Source organism: Rhincodon typus, chromosome 13 (assembly GCF_021869965.1).
Source record: "Rhincodon typus isolate 14 chromosome 13, sRhiTyp1.1, whole genome shotgun sequence".
Lineage (NCBI taxonomy): Eukaryota > Metazoa > Chordata > Chondrichthyes > Orectolobiformes > Rhincodontidae > Rhincodon > Rhincodon typus.
In genome coordinates, this window is record NC_063344.1 from 9,519,952 (window position 1) to 9,537,611 (window position 17,660).

The 17,660-nt window shown below is 44.9% G+C and overlaps 2 protein-coding genes across 2 annotated transcripts in view; one reads left to right on the forward strand and one right to left on the reverse strand.

The window, feature by feature from the left end:
- The window catches only part of hps3 (HPS3 biogenesis of lysosomal organelles complex 2 subunit 1), a 55,153-nt gene extending 42,069 nt beyond the window's left edge, over positions 1-13,084 (forward strand). The window contains exons 8-11 of the mRNA XM_048604498.1: positions 254-358; positions 6,158-6,364; positions 10,818-10,908; positions 11,917-13,084. Of these exons, the coding sequence (XP_048460455.1) occupies positions 254-358; positions 6,158-6,364; positions 10,818-10,908; positions 11,917-12,044 (531 nt within the window). The 3' untranslated portion in view covers positions 12,045-13,084. The remainder of the gene's footprint in view (positions 1-253; positions 359-6,157; positions 6,365-10,817; positions 10,909-11,916) is intronic.
- A 3,344-nt stretch (positions 13,085-16,428) lies between these two features.
- Positions 16,429-17,660, reverse strand: part of LOC109923036 (ceruloplasmin) — a 62,886-nt gene continuing 61,654 nt past the window's right edge. The window contains exon 19 of the mRNA XM_048604785.1: positions 16,429-16,658. Within this exon, the coding sequence (XP_048460742.1) occupies positions 16,603-16,658 (56 nt within the window). The 3' untranslated portion in view covers positions 16,429-16,602. The remainder of the gene's footprint in view (positions 16,659-17,660) is intronic.

Genomic DNA, 17,660 nt, shown 5'->3' on the forward strand with positions numbered 1-17,660 from the left:
TCTCTGTCTGTCTGTCTGGCCCTGTCACAGTGGTACTTCTCTGAATACCACCTTCGCAGAGGTTCTAATCCACTCAATGCCAGTCAGGTGAAAATCCACCAACAGCAAACATTACCTCTGGGGCCCACATCAAAACAGTCTGCTACCTTCCAGCAAGTGTGTCGATGCAGGAGATGCAAGCAGCTGTGCTGTTAGGAATTGGACAGGAAAGGCTCCTATTGTGTTCACTTCATTTTTTTTCCCTTTTAAACAGATGAATTGTTGCAATCAATTCGGCGCCATCTACTCTTGGATCCACACCATCAATGCATCGCACTCCCATCCACATGGCCCATCGGATGATCTTCTGAAGTTACAGGTTTGTGTTGGTGTTTTCTGAGGGGGGGCAGGGGGAGCGGGGTTTGGATATTGTGGTGAAGTTCACAACCGAGAGTAAAATGCCCGAGAGAGAAGATGGGCTAAACCACAGCTAAACCGGTTGTGATCATGATCGTCTGTTTTGTAGCTGGAAAGTTGCAGAAGTTCGGATTCACCTGAGGGAGGTGAAGCTTGGATCTCCAAGGAATGAGATCTATGTTGGTGTCATTTCAAGCATGTTGGAGTATATGAGTAGGGATGTTTTATTACAACTGTACAATGTCCTGGTGAGACCACATCTGGAGCACTGAGAGCAGTTTTGGTCCCCTTATTTAAGGAAGAATATCATTTCATTGGAGGTAGTTCAGAGTAGGTTCACTAGAATGATCCCTGGTATGGAGGGATGGTCTTATGAACAAAGGCTAAACAGGTTGAGACTCCACTCACTGCAGTTTATTAGAATAAGAGGTGATCTCATTGAAATACGTAGGATTCTTAACGGGCTTGAAAAGGTAAATGCTGAGAGGTATTTGCCCTCATGGGAGAGCCTAGGACCAGAGGGCACAGTCTCAGAATAAAGGGGCACCAATTTAAGACTGAGATAAGGAGGAATTTCTTCTCTGAGGGTTTGAGAGTCTTTGGAACTCCTTGACACAGAGAGCTGTGGGGCCACTGTCCTTGTGTACATTTAATGTTGACATAGATAGGTTCTTGATCAGTCGGGAATTAAGGGTTACAGGGAAAGGGCAGGAAATTGGGCATGAGGAACGTCAGATCAGCCATGATCCTATTAAATGGTGGAGCAAGTTTGAGGGGCTGAACAGCCTAATCTTGTCCCTCTTTCTTACGGTCTCATGAAAACCATACACAAAGCCTTGTGTTGTCACATGCTACAGTATAATGGGAATCTGGAAATACTTGGGTTTTTGGGCCACAGAGAGGGGGAGAGAGACGGTCTTGGTAGGTGGAAACATTCAGAACGTGAGGAGACAGATTTGACGCAATTGGCAAAGGAAACAATGGGGACATGAGGGAAAACTTTGTCGTGCAGTGAGATCCGGAGCACTGCCAGAGAGTGGTGGCAGCAGCTCGTTGGAGATATCCAAGAGGGATTGTCATCCGGAAAGAAATGTCCAGGGTTACAGTGGGAGGTCAGGCTGGGGATTGGCACCTGGGTAAACAGTTTCCCTTGGACAGCCAGCCCAGAAACGATGGGCCAAATGGCCTATTCTGTGTTTTGTGATTAAATTCCTTTTCCCCACTCCCATCTGCCTGTAGAATTGTATAGGGCAGAAGAGGTCCTTTGGCCACCGAGCCTGTAACCTTCCCTGCTCTCTGCGGCTCCAGGACAGTGTGTAGTCATGACGAACATCTTTCTTGTTTTCTTCCCCTCACTCCATCGCTGCTGATGATGTGGTCTCTTTCCCCAACAAGCCCACTCTCCCTGATCACCCCACGCTGGCATTACGATTCATCGTCAAGTTACATTCTGGCCCCCTATGTCCCTGGTACATTTTTCCTTCCATATCCCACTTTATTCCACCCTGTTCAACTTTCTTTACCACCTTACGTGAATATGAAATGAACAGAGAATGTAAAATATTCACTTTGTCACACTCCTCCCAATGATGAGGCAATCTTGTGATCACAGTCAGAAAGGAAGCCATTGCTGATCATTTTGTTGTGTGTACAAACCTGGGAAGCAATCTTCTCCTCAGCCGTTTCTAACTGCACCTTAAACATCCATACAAACATCTGAACTTCAAGTTGCAGGTGGCCACTCGGCCCCTCAAGCCTCCTCCTCCCATTCAGTAACTTCATGGCTGACTTCACATTCCTGTCCAGCCCTGTTAACCTTTCCACTGGTGCCTTCAAAATATTCAAAGGCTTTGCTGCCACTTTCAGGAAGAGAGTTCCAAAGATAGTCTGAGGGGAGAATTTTATCTGGTCCCCGTCTTAAGTGGGTGCCTCTGATTTTTGCAACAAGGGACCAAAATGTCTTCACCACCTCCAGCTTATCAAGAACCCCCTCCTCCCCCAGGATCTCTTATGTTTGAATCAAGTCATTTGTCTTCACTTCTAACTTCACATGAACAAGAGTAGGCCATTCGGCCCTTCAAATCTGCTTCACCGTTCAACGAAATTGCATCTGATCTGATTTTAACTTCAATCTACATTCCTGCACATCCCCAATTATGTTTGGTCATCAAGAATCCGTCTACCTGTGCCATAAAAATGTTTAAAAATTCTGTCCCCATTGCCTTTTGAGGAAGAGAATTCGCAAAGACGCTCAACCCTCTGAGAGAAAACAATGTTTCCTCACCTCGGTTTTAAATGGGGGATCTTTTATTTTTAAGCTATGATCCCTGGTTCTAGATTGTCCCACAACAGGGTGTATCCTTTCCACATCCACTCAGTTAAATCCCCTCAGGATCTTAATTTCAATAAAGTCACCTTGGATTCTTCTAAGCTCCAGGGGATACAGACTTAACCTGTCTAGTCTTTCCTCATGAGGCAATCTGCTCATTCCCGGTGTTAGTCTAGTAACCCTTCTCTGAGCTGTTTGCAATGCGTTACCACCCTCCTTTTAAATAAGGAGGGCATTACTGTAAAGCTGCCAACTATTGAGCCTTTAATCCTCCATTTGCCTCCTACCTCTGTCCCAGATTACTCATCCCCACTTTAGTCCCTGGTGCACCCCCTTAACGATCACAGCCACTTTCACAGAACAAACATGCTCCCTTCATTCTTTATTCATTCACGGGATGAGGCTAGGCAGCATTTATTGCCCATCCCTAATTGCTCAGAGGATAGGTCAGAGTCAACCACATTGCTGTGGGTTTGGAGTCACATGTAGGCCAGACCAGGTAAGGATGGCAGTTTCCTTCCCTAAAGGACATTAGTGAACCAGATGGTTTTTTTCTGACAATTGACAATGGATTTGTGGTCATCGTTAGATTCTTAATTCCAGATATTTTAATTAAATTCAAATTCCACCATCTGCCATGGTGGGATTCGAACCCAGGTCCCCAGAACATTACCTGGGTCTCTGGAATAACAGTCCAGCAATAATACCACCAGGTCCATCGTCTCCTTCCCTTTCATTAAAGACTGACAGCCCTGACCATAGTAAAAGCCAAATACTGTCGATGCTGGAAACAAAAAAAAAATTGCTGGAGAAACTCAGCAGGTCCGACAGCATCCATGGAGAGAAAGCAGAGTTAAGGTTTTGAATCCAATAGGAGCCTTCCGTTCTGAAGAAGTCATACTGAATTGAAACATTAACTCTTGCTCTCTCTCCGCACATTATGCCAGACCTGCTGAATTTCTCCAGCATTTTCTTTTGGTTCAGTGGTTAGCACTGCTGCCTCACAGCGCCAGGGACCCAGGTTCAATTCCACCCTTGGATGACTCTCTGTGTGGAGTTTGCACATTCTCCCCGTGTCTGTGTGGGTTTCCTCCCACAGTCCAAAGATGTGCAGGCTAGGTGGATTGGCCATGGGAAATTGCCTGTAGTGTTTTAGGTGGCTTATGAGGGGATGGGTCTGGGTGAGATGCTCCAAGGGTCGGTGTGGATTTGTTGGGCTGAAGGGCCTGTTTCCACACTGTAGGGATTCTGTGATGATTTTTATGATGATTTCATTTTCTGTGTTACCAGACTTCGATCAATAGTCATACTGTGCAAAAAAGGGACCTTTGACCCATCGAGTCTGCACCAACATAACTACCACTAAAGGGGCGTTAATCCCAATTTCCTGCACTTGTCCCATACCCTTGAATGTTATGATATTTCAAATGTTCATCCAAATTTTTTTTTTTTAAATGTTGTAAGGTTTCTGGCCTCCACTACCTGCTCCAGAAGTGCATTTCAGATTCCCGCCACCTGCTGAGTGGAAAAAGATTTTTCTCAAATCTCCTCTGAATCTCCTGCCCCTTCTCCTAAAACTATGCCCCCCACCCCGTGACTGACCCCTCAACTAAGGGGAACAGCTGCTCTCTATTCACCCTGTCCACATCCCTCATAATCTTATACACCTCAAACATGTCCCTTCTCAGTCTTTTCTGCCCTTAAGACAACAAGGTCAGAAATTACATGACACCAGGTCATAGTCCAACAGGTTTATTTATCCAACACTGGCACCTCTACATCATGGCTACTAAAGAAAACAATCCAAGCCTATCTAGTCTCTCCTTGTAGCTCAACTTCTCCATCCCAGGCAAAGACTCTCTCCTCTGTACACCCTCTAGTGCTATCACATCCTTCCTGTAGTGAGGTGACCAGAACGGCACACAGTACTCCAGCTGTGGCCTGACCAATGCTCTGTACAACTCCAACAGTATCTCCTTGCACTTATACTCCACGCCATGACTGATGAAAGCAAGTGTCCCATATGCCTTCTTCACTATCCTATTCACTTCATTTCACTTCACTTCCTCTGCTGACTTCAGGGATCCGTGAATAATTACCCCCAGATCCCTCTGTTCCTCTAAGGTGTCCTGCCATTCATTAAACACTCCCTCATCCTGTTCCTCCTCCAAAGTGCATCAGCTCATACTTATCAGGGTTAAATGCCATCTACCATTGGTCTGCTCATCTGACTAAACAAATCTATATCTTCCTGTAACCTACAACAATCTTCTTTGCTATTAACTGCCCTACCAATCTTGGTGTCATCTGCAAATTTGCTTAATATTCCCCCACATCTTCATCAATATCATTTATGTATATAACAAACAATAAGGTCCCAGTAGTGATCTTTGTGGTACAATGCTGGACACTGCCCACCAGATACTCAAATAGTCTTCTGCCACTGCCCTTTTTTGTCCTATTATTAAGCCAATTTCCGATCCATCTCGCCACAGTTTCCCCAGTTCCATGTGCTTTAACCTTCTCAATCCGTATCCCATGTGGGACTGTGTCAAAAGCTTTGCTAAAATCCAGATAACCTGCATTAACTGAACTTCCCTCATTCACACACTTGGTCATATTTTGTTATAGACATATTTTGTTATGGAAATGTTAGGTGTGACATCTCTCTGACAAATCCATGCTGACTGTCTCTAATTAGCCCCCATTTTTCCAAGTGGATCTTAATTCTCTCCTTCAGAATTTTCTCCAATAGTTTCCCTGCCACTGACATGAGACTCACTGGTCAGTAATTTCCTGGTTCATATTTACCACCCTTCTTGAAAAGTGGAACCACATCAGCCATCTTCTAGCGGTCTGGCACTTCTCTCTGGCCACAGAATGAGTTAAGAATATGTGTCAGAGCCCCTGCACTCTTATGCCTCTCCTCCCACAGCAGCATTAGGTGCAATTCATCCAGGCCATGGGATTTGTCCATTTTTAAATCTGACATGGCTTCCAATACCAACCCATTTCCTATGTCAAAGTGTGCAAGTTCTCACAGTCCTTTTTCCTGAATTCCGTCCCTACTTTCTCCTTTTCCAGAATGAAGACCAAAGAGAAATATTTATTTAACACCATTCCAATTGCCCCCTTAATCCTTACTCTTTCCCTGTTAAACTCTTCCCTTTAATGCATTTTATAAACTATCTTGACCAGACCTGATTGTACAACTGGTTCAGCTGTCACCAGCAGATCTAGCTGGATCACGGTGAGTGGTATTGAGCCATGCTCTCTACTGTTCACCAGTCCAAGGTCCCTTGTATGGCTTAAAGCTTTTCCCCAAGTGCCCCGTCCTGTCTCCCTTCAGCACTAAGACCACTTGAGGGTACGGAGATGTCTATAACCCTTCATGGGATCTTGCTAGCATTTCTTTGTTTGATTCTTCCTTAGTCCATCCTGTGTGGTTCCTTCATCGATGTGAAATCTGTCCTTCCGCTGTTGCATCAGCTCCCCGAGGATGACGGCCCTGGTCTGAGTGTCCACGTGCTTTGTGCCACAAGGCTGGGAGAATGTGAGCACGTGACTGACCAACTCCTGGACCGATGCCCTGAGGCTCTTCTACCATTTGCCAGCTGTGAGATGCGGCAGGAGAAACAGGTTCTTCCAGGAGAACCTCCCTCTTGAATGAGTTTTATTTTATCATATCTCGGGAGGGTGTGGGGCGGAGAGGGGGAGTGAATGTTGGATTGGAAATAGAAGTTAAATTGCAAAGTGCCAATTGGGGTTTGGATGGTGGAAATTGCTCTCTAAGTTGGTTAATTATCGGACCATGTCCATCAGGGTTATTTGACCATGTTACCATGAATATTTGGTACTTAGAGATAGTAAGAACTGCCGATGCTGGAGCCTGAGATAGTTGACGTTTCTAATTTCTGAAAAAAGGGTCCCGACCCGAAACATCAACTTTCCTGCTTCTCTGACGCTGCCTGGCCTGCTGTGTTCCTCCAGCTCCACACTGTGTTATCTAATATTTCGTACTTGGTCTCTTCTGTACTGTCCTACAGATGGACTGCAATCCCACCTTCCTGTTGAGGTGACCATTAACAATTCCATGATGCGAAGAGAAAGTGTTCTCCAGAATGTTTGGCTAGCATTCATCCCTCCAATGGGATCCTCCAGAACTGGATTAACTGGTTATTCAGCTCATGGAATTATACCATACAGAAGAGGCCTATCGGTCTGTCAAGTTCTGCCAAAGCTGTACAAAATCCACACAAATTCCACTTCCCAGCACTAGGCCCATAACCTGTATGTTATGGCTATGCCAAGAAGTGTTGTAGACTGTGCGTATGTACCACCAATGGCTGTTCCCAATTTTCCCTCCGGGCTGTGTGTGTACACAACCACTCGATGGGTCCATGCACAGAGATCAGTGCGGACACACCGATTCCAACATTTGACCTCTAGTTCCAGATGTCTCTAGCACTCGTTTTTCGGAGCCTCGGAAATAAAATTCAAGGGAACTCTGGCTGCACCATTTTGTTATTATAACAATGTAATGGCCCCAGTTGTTATGGGATAACACGCAGTTAATGTTAATACCAGACAAAGCAGATCCCCATGAGATTCGAACATCGTAGAATCAAAGACTCCCTACAGTGTGGGAACAGGCCATTCAACCCATCGAGTCCACACTACCCCTCTGAAGAGCATCCCACCCAGACCCTATCCCTGTAGGCCTGCATTTGCCTGGTTAATCTACCTAACCTGCACATCCCTGAACACTACGGGCAATTTAGCATGGCCAATCCACCTAACCTGCACATCTTTGGACTTTGAGAGGAAACCGGAGCACCCGGAGGAAACCCACACAGACACAGGGAGAACGTGCAAACTCCACACAGACAGTTGCCCGAGGGTAGAATCAAACCTGGGTCCCTGGCCCTGTGAGGCAGCAGCGCTAACCACTGAGCCACCGTGCCACCCGTATCCTTAAACCGCAGTAGAAATAACCAAACGCTCTTTATAACTTGAAGAGAAACAACAGTTTTGTGTGGGAATCGGTCCATCTGTACAATCCAGGAACATCTAGTGCTGTACCTTTAGGAAGACCCAGTCCAGCTCATTTCCAAGGAAGAGAGAGACTCTTCATTTTTTAAATTCCTTTAAGCTTGATATAATTAAAAGTTCAACTTACCCACGGGAACTGTAGGTTATTATTATTATTATTATTATTATTATTATTATTATTATGCTTCTGATTTTGCTTCCTTCCAGTGCTATGCAGTCCCTGATACAACTTTGATTCCTTTATCTTTTTAAAATAAAACTTCAAAAACTTCATTTCCACTGACTGTATCCTAACACCCCAGTCTGGGAATAATAACCACTTATTCTAAGATAACTTCATTACTTTGAACTCCTTTTCTTAGGAGCACTTCTTAGCACATTACTCCATTGAAAGACTTCTCAGCACTTAAGAGTTTGACACATGCTTGTCTCTCAAACACCTTCCCAGCACAGAGTCAAAGTACAAAGGCGGAGTCTGGTAAGTTCTCCACCTAAGCCCTCAGGGTAATTCCCTAAAATTATGGGTATTTTTTTTTCCCCAAAGCTAATCATTAACTCCAAACGCACAGACAAATCCTTAAGCTTAAATTAGAACCCAAATCTGCATTGAATGTTATTAAAATACATACATAAAAATCTCTGTTACAACACGCACTGTCAACAGAGCATCATTCACGCCCTACTGCTTTCTTGGAGGAAAGGTTTTTATTATAACAATGCTGCAATAACTGGACTTAAAGCAATGGTCACTTTGTCATAGAATCATACAGCAAGGAAACAGACCCTTTGGTCCAACTCCTCCATATCAACCAGGTTTCTCAAACTAAACTAGTCCCACCTGCCTGCATTTGGCTCATATCCCTCTAACCGTTTCCCATTCATGTAGCTGTCCAAATGTCTTTTAATATTATGTAACTGTATCTGCATCTATCACTTCCTCTGACAGTTCATTCCACATACAAACCACCCTCTGTGTGGAAAAAATTGCCCCTCAGGTCCCTTTTAAAACCTTCTCACCTTAGACCTATTCCCTCTAGTTTTGAACTCCTATACACTATGGAAAAAGACCTTTGCTATTCACCTTATCTATGCCCCTCATGATTTTATAAACCTCTATTGTCTTTGTAAATAGAATGTCGATTGTAATACAATCATTTCTCTTCCCATTCCAGGAAACTGTGCTGGGGAGTTCCTTCTGAACACTTTTTTGTTTTATAAATGCAGATATACCAGATACAATTCTGGGGAATTACCCAGGGAACTTAGGTAGGGAACTTACCAGGTTCTGACTTAAGTTCCATTCTGAGGGGCATCATCTATGGAACTGCACTGAGTCCCAGTCCAAAGCGACAATGCTCCCCCTTCTTTTGAATGAATTGAGTCACAGAGATATACAACACAGAGACAGACCCTTCGCTCCAACCCATCCGTACTGGCCAGATATTCTAAATAAATCCTGTCCTATTTTCTAGCAGTTCGCCCGTATCCCTCTAAACCCTTCCTATTCACGTACCCATCCAGATGCCTTTTAAATGTTGTCATTGTACCAGCCTCCACCACTTCCTCTGGCAGCTCATTCCATACAGTCACTAGTCTCTGCGTGAAAAAGTTGCCCCTTTGATCCCTTTTAAATCTTTCCCTTCTTCCCTTAAATCTATGCCCTCTAGTGTTAAACTCCCCCACCCCAGGGAAAAGATCTTTGCTATTCACTCTATTCATGCCCCTCGTGATTTTATAAACCTTTATAAGGTCACCCCTCAGCCTCCAAAATTCCAGGGAAAATAGCCTCAGCCTATTCAGCCTCTCCCTATAGCTCAAACCCTCCAACCGTGGCAACAATCTTTTCTGAACCCTTTCTAGTTTCATAACATCTTTCCTATAGCAGGGAGACCAGAATGGCACGCAGTATTCCAAAGGTGGCCTAACCAATGTCCTGTACAGCCACAACATGACCTCCCAACTCTCATAGAACATTACAGCGCAGTACAGGCCCTTCGGCCCTTGATGTTGCGCCGACCTGTGAAACCAATCTGAAGCCCATCTAACCTAAACTATTCCATTATCATCCATATGTTTATCCAATGACCATTTAAATGCCCTTAAAGTGGGCGAGTCTACTATTTTTGCAGGCAGGGCATTCCACGCCCTTACTACTGTCTGAGTAAAGAACCTACCTCTGACATCTGTCTTATATCTATCACCCCTCAATTTAAAGCTATGTCCCCTCGTGCTAGCCATCACCATCCGAGGAAAAAGGCTCCCACTGTCCACCCTATCTAATCCTCTGATCATCTTGTATGTCTCTATCAAGTCACCTCTTAACCTTCTTCTCTCTAACGAAAAGAGCCTCAAAACCCTCAGCCTTTCCTCATAAGATCTTCCCTCCATACCAGGCAACATCCTGGTAAATCTCCTCTGCACCCTTTCCAATGCTTCCACATCCTTCCTATAATGCGGTGACCAGAACTGTACGCAACTCATACTTAACCCACTGACCAATAAATGTGAGCATACCAAACATCATCTTCACTACCCTATCGACCTATGACGCCACTTTCAAGGAACTATGAACTTGCACTCCAAGGTCGCTGTTCAGCAACATTCCTCAGGATCTTACCATTAAGTGTATAAGTCCTGCCCTGATTTGCCTTTCCAAAATGCAGCACCTCCCTTTGATCTAAATTAAACTCCATCTACCACTCCTCAGCCCATTGGCCCATCTGATCCAGGTCCCGCTGTACTCTGAGGTAACCTTCTTTGCTGTCCACTACAACCTCCAATTTTGGTGTTATCTGCAAACTTACTAACCATACCTCCTATGTTCACATCCAAATCATTTATATAAATGACGAAAAGCAGCGGACCCACCAAGATCCTTGTGGCACACTGCTGGTCACAGGCCTCCAGTTGGTTTAATCCAGGTCCAAGGTGTTGATCTCCATCCCATGTCTTGGTTTTGAGTTTGGTTTGAGTGGGGTTTCTGCCATTGTGAGTGTGTTATCATTTCACTGATTTAACACTGACATCTTGCTCTTTCCAGCCTCTGTGGTGGAAAAAACTTTTGCCTGAACTTTGTAGGCGGACAAAAGGAGCTGGAGGAGAAAACAGAATATTGGTTTCTTCACTGAAAGGTATTTCATGTGTGTTCATCCTTTTGCAACTGCTTTAGTACCTGCCACACTGCAGCCACAATCAGACTTCAGAATTGCATCTTGACTGTAAAATGCTTGGGGTCATTCTGTGAAAGATACAATGTAAATGGTAGAGTTACAGAGTCATACACACAGAAACAGAGCCTTCGGTCCAAACAGTCCATGTTGACCAAGTTTCCCAAACGAAACTAGTCCCACCTGCCTGCATTTGGCCTGTATCCCTCTGAACCTTTCCTATTCATGTACCTGTCCAAATGTCTTTTAATATTATGTAATTATACCTGCATCTACCACTTCCTCTGGCAGTTCATTCCACATACAAACCACCCTCTGTGTGGAAAAAATTGCCCCTCAGGTCTCTTTTAAAACTTATTCCCCTCACCTTAAACCTGTGCCCTCTAGTTTTGGACTCCCCTTCTCTGGGGAGAAGACCGTTGCTATCCACCTTATCTGTGCCCCTCCACAAAGTCACCCCTCAGCCTCTGATTCCAAGGGAAAATGGTCCCAGTCTATCCAGCCTCTCATTATAACTTGAACCCTCTAGACCCAGCACCATCTTTGTAAATCGTTCTTGTGCCTTCTTTAATTTAATAACTTGGGCAAAAGGGGGAAATTTTGTTTTTTTTTCTCTGTGGTTCTGGTTCTGGGAAAGATACAGAAAAATATAATTTCCTTGCTAATCACCAGATGGAAGATCAGCAGTAACCATCAGTTGACCAGGGATCAGAAACATCACCCTTCCTGTTCTGTATGGTTCCATTTGACTGAGTGTATAGTCACTTGGAGAGGGGAAGGATGGCCTGTTGCTCCATGCAGGAAAGCTCTAGCAGAAACATGCTCAATCTTATCGCTAATGGTCATTGGGTTGTGACTTTGCTGTGCTGTAATTAGTATCTTGTTCCATAATTTTTAAATTTTGTCTTGTGCAACCCAAATGCCTGGTTTGTAGGTTCTGATTCCAAAACATTTGTATTTTTTTGCCCCCAGAAACCTTGGCAGTGGTGGCCACTATCCTCCAGCCTCTGGACTTTCTGAGTATCTTACCAGATGAGGGCATTGCTTCATTTTTCCTCCCCCATCTCCAGGAATGCAGCAGGAAGAATTTCGTCACCTGATCCAGGGGAGTTGCTGAGGAACATGATGCAGTCCCAGGAGTCCAGAACGGCATGGTTTTATCAAGCTTTGATTCCAGTTCAGGCTGTGAAACTACTTGCTGCGCATCTGCCTCAATTCTGGTGGAGAACAGAACTGCACCTTGAGCCTAAACTGGCAGAATGAAGTCCCCCGCTGGAAACTCCCTCACTCTGGATGTTTCGGTATGCCTGCAGAACAACACAGCAGGACACACTGATGGCATGTTGGATGTTTTACTGCCTGCTGCCATGGTACTTCTGGGTGCCAGGTATCTGCTGCCACTAACAAATGACATTGCACCATCCAGCCTGGGCACTTTATGTTTCAGATGTGAACTTTGCTGGAATTATTGACCTTTGGCCCATTGACACTTCAGATCTCTCGATGTTTGGCATTTCCAGTTCAACTAGGAAGTTTTTGTTTTTGTTTCTTTTCTAAAAATTTTGGCTGATCGACCACTTTTTCCACTGGCCCCCCCCTTCAAAAATGACCCCAGCGATAAATGCCGTACCCAAATCAGAAGGTAGTCTTCTCTGCTGCATGAATATGACCGGAGCTGCAAGGATGCCACTCTGCTCTGTAATGTGCTGCAAAGATTAATGCTATATTCTAATTACTCTCCATCCATCAACTTCCTGTCTCCCCTTGTAAAGCTAAGCATCGTTTGTAGTCTAGTGGTCCATACCATAAATCTCCTCTGAACTCTTCCACTACCTGTATTTGCATTTAACCAATTATTTATTTAACTTGTTGATATTTCACTTAAAGTTTATATACCTCCAGTAGAGAGATGTGGCCCATACCCAGTAACCTCATAACCATGTAGCCAAGAAGTCCGCTTCAGGGACAGAAGATGCAAACGTCTAATGATCAGATTTATGTTTTAATTTTCGGACCATGTGTGCATCCAGTCAAGATGGATTATTTAGTTTTCAAACTTGCTGTTGCTGGGCAGAGTGCTCCTTTTATTGTTTGGAAAGGTCTTGAGAAGAGAAATGTGCAATAAAATGTAATAACCAGACCCTGGTCATTCATGTTACTCGTTTTTCTAGAATTAATTCCCATAATATTTCAATTGGGAGGCTGAAATAACCTGTAATCACAATCACAATTTCAGCCTCTTACAATCGTCGATTATTCCAGCAACAGGTCTTTGAAGTTACAACTGGGAGAATGTGGTGTGTTCGCTATATGGGTGAGGACACTGTGTCACATTGTAACTGGCTATTTGAAGTGATTGGTAAGAATGCAAGATGAAATGCAGTTGAACACATGCAGTATGAAATCTTGTCTCTGACAATGACACAAGGATAAAGTCTCTGCTGTCCTTTCAACACCTCCACTGCACACCTCCCAGTCAAAAATCCAGACTTCTGTTATCCTTGAAAGTCAACAGAACAGAACAGTCCTCGTTTTTCAAGGACCGCAACTTTCCCTCCACAGTGGTCCAAAATACCCTCGACCGCATCTCTCGCGTTTCCCGCAACTCATCCCTCTCCCCACAATAGCAACAAAAACAGAGTCCCCCTCATCCTCACGTACCACCCCACCGACCTCTGGATCCAACGCATCATACTCCGCCTCTTGCGCCACCTGCAATCCGACCCCACTACCAAGGACATTTTTCCCTCCCCATCCTTATCTGCCTTCCGGAGGGACCACTCTCTCCGTGACTCCCTTGTCCACTCCACACTCTCCTCCAGCCCCACCACACCCGGCACTTTTCCCTGCAACCTCAGGAGGTGCTACACCTACCCCCTCACCCCCATCCCACGACCCAAGAAAACCTTCCACATCAAACAGATAACAAGGTGTAGAGCTGGATGAACGCAGCAGGCCAAGCAGCGTCACAGGAGCAGGAAGGCTGACGTTTCGGGCCTAGACCCGTCATCAGAAAATGGTTTTCTGAAGACGGGTCTAGGCCGAAATGTCAGCCTTGCTGCTCCTGATGCTGCTTGGCCTGCAGTGTTCATCCAGCTCTACGCCTTGTTATCGCAGATTCTCCAGCATCTGCAGTTCCTACTATCTCTCTCCACATCAAACAGATGTTCACCTGCACATCTGCTAATGTGGTATACTGTATCCGCTGTTCCCGTTGTGGCCTCCTCTACATTGGGGAAGCCAAGCGGAGGCTTGGAGACTGCTCTGTGGAACACCTACGCTCAGTTTGTGACAAATGACTGCACCTCCCAGTCGCGAACCACTTCAACTCCCCCTCCCACTCCTTGGACGAAATGCCCATCCTGGGCCTCCTCCAGTGCCACAACGATGCCACCCAAAGTTTGTAGGAACAGCATCTCATATTTTGCTTGGGAACCCTGCAGCCCAATGGTATCAATGTGGACTTCACAAGCTTCAAAATCTCCCCTCCCCTGACCGCATCCCAAAACCAGCCCAGCTCATCCCCGCCTCCCTAACCTGTCCATCCTTTCTCCCACCTATCCACTCCTCCCACCTCAACCCCCACCCCCACCTCCTGCCTACCAGCCTTATCCCCGCCTTCTTGACCTGTCCGTCTTCCCTTGACTGACCTACCCCCACCCTAACTCCCTACCTACACTCACCTTTACTGGCTCCATCCCCGCCTCCTTGACCTGTCCATCTCCTCTCCACCTATCTGCTCCTTTATCCATCTTCCATCTGCCTCCCCCTCTCTCTCTCTTTTATTTCAGAATCCCCTTCCCCTGCCCCATTTCTGAAGAAGGGTCCAGACCTGAAACGTCAGCTTTCCTGCTCCTCTGATGCTGATTGGCCTGCTGTGTTCATCCAGCTCTACACCTTGTAATCTCAGATTCTCCAGCATTGGCAGTTCCTACTATCTCAGAACAGAAATTGGCTTCCATTTATTGATGCTCATTTTGGGTGATCATTGAGGACCAGTCTCACCCACCCTCTATCAAGCCTTTGTTTGTGTGTAACCCAGTTTTTCCACTCCATACCATCCACAGCAAGGCTTTTTGCCAACAAGTATCAACACAAAACGATTTAGTGTTGCAGTCACCTTGTCAATTGCACATTGCTTGCAGCATAAACTTTCAGCTAAAGCTCCTAAAATGGCACTTTGAGGGGCAGATGTCATTATTGCAAGCTGCCCAGATCGCGGCTAGCACATGTTCCCTCGCAGACCCTTTGTTGTCCCCTTGATTTTCTCTTCTTAAGAGAATAATGATCGTGAGCATCAGTCTATCCTTGATATTCTTCTGTAACTAAAAGTGCTCCAGCAACCAGCTGACTACTCTGATTGAAGTCTCAACATCTAATCACCCCATACACAGCTTCATATCTTCACACGCAATAACTGATCGATAAGGTAGTGCATGTAAAATAAAACAGTTTGTTAATCATGGGTGACTTTAACCTTGTAGTTAGGAAAATCAGATTGGCAGATGTAGCCATTTCGAAGGATTCATAAGAGTTTTTTTTTATTTATTCATGGGATGTGGGCACTGTTGGCATTTATTGCCCGTACTTAGCTGCTGTTGAGAAGGTACTGGTGAGCTACCTTCTTGAACTGCTGCAATCCACCTGCTGTGGATTGACTTCCAATGCCATGAGGGAGGGAATTCTAGGATTTTGACGCAGTGACAGTGAGGGAACGGTGATATATTTCCAAGTCAGGATGGTGAGTGGTTTGGAGGGGAACTTGAAGGTAATGGTGTTCCCATATGTCTGCAGCCCTTGTCCTTCGAACTGGCCGTGGGTTTGGAAGGTGCTGTCTAAGAATCTTGGGTGAATTTCTGCAGTGCATCTTGTAGATAGTACACACTGCTGCTACTGAGCGTTGGTGGTGGAGGGAGTGGATGCTTGTTAATGTGGTGCCAATCTTTTACCTGGATGGTGTCAAGCTTCTTGGGTGTTGTTGGGGCTGCACTCATCCAGGCAAGTGAGGAGTATTCCTTCACACTCCTGCCTTATGCCTTGTAGATGATGGACAGGCTTTAGGGAGCTCAGAGGTGAGTTCCTTGCTGCAGTATTCCAAGCCTCTGACCTGCTCTTGTAACCAATGTGTTTATGTGGCAGGTCCCGTTGAGTTTCTGGTCAATGGTAACCCCAAGAATGTTGATAGTGGGGGATCTGTGACAGTTTCCAAGAACAATACATTGTGGATTCAGCCAAGGTTCAGGCTACTAGAATCTTGCGATGTGTGATAAGGTAAGTTTAATAAATGATCTTAGTAAAAGATCCCCTAGGAAACAGTAAGGACAGGTGAGAAGGTGACCAGGGAGAGACGAGGCTGTGGGTGAGGACCAGTTCGTGATTCTAATCCCTGAATTTAGGAAGCTGTGTGCAATGGCTTGTCAATGACTGCTCATTCTTCACACTTGAATGAGGTGCTGGTCACAGCAATTAAAGTCACTGCAAAGATGCTTTTTTGAGTTTTGTTTTATTAGTCACTGTAGAGAAATTCACATCATTACAATCCCATGTTATTATAGTGCCATGTTATGACAATTCCGTATCATTACAATCAAGTAAACTTCGAAATGTTCTTTGCTGCAGTTGAAGGTGGCTTGATCAGGAAGGATTCAAATTATATAACTAGCCAGAGCTTCCACCAAAAATCTTTCTGACTCTTCCAAAAAAGCTGGTTTCTTCTGGATGAGGGGAAGGGAAAGTAAGAGAATGGTGATTAGAAAAATCTTCCACTCAGTCCTGAAGAAAATAAATTGCTTACAAGAAATTATGCATGTTTTACAATAATGAATACACCACCCGTAGATTTGCTCACTGATGCTCTAACATGTTTGGTTTACAGGTGTTGTCACTTTAAGACTGCTATTCCAACACTTAAATTTAAGTAATTGTAGCTTGTAAATATCTGCAGAAAATTAAACATATTCAGCATCTGATTCAAGGGGCTCTACAATTAAATGCCTGGCTTTTTAAATATTGTTTTGCACGTGTGACACAATCTGTTCAGTTTTCTCAGTTTTTAAATGGCCAGTGTTTCAGGGACAAGGAAGGACAAAGAAAACGCTACAAAGACACAGGAATCTTTTGTTGAAGCAAGCAATATTGACCTTAATGCGTGGGGGAGGGGGGATCTGCCAGTCTGAGCGACAACATGCCCATCCAGCTGCATCACACTGAGTCACAATGTCCGAGTGGGTAGAGTGGCATATGAGAGAGAAAGACAAGGCACAGGGAAGGTTCAGAAGGCCACGATTCAGGTTTTATAAAAAAAAAACTCATGACCATGAGTAGACATTGTACTTGAAGCAAGGGACAGCTGACAGGAGTGCACAAACTGTAAATACTCATTTTTGCATTGAGTTTTATAGCTATGCATCATTGTCTACACTACTTTCGTCTGTTTGTATTATTTTGTCTAATGAAGCAGGGGATAGGGGCTTCAAACCAAACCATCTCATTTTCTGAAAAATTAGCCCTCAGAAATTGTCTGCCTTTCCCATTTCTCAATAAGCACAGCAAAATCCTGATACAACTCTTTAGTTGAGCCAGAGATAGTAGGAACTGCAGATGCTGGAGAATCCGAGACAACAAGGTGCAGGGCTGGATGAACACAGCAGGCCAAGCAGCAGCATAGGAGCAGAGAGGCTGACGTTTCGGGCCTAGACCCTTCATCAGAAAACTAG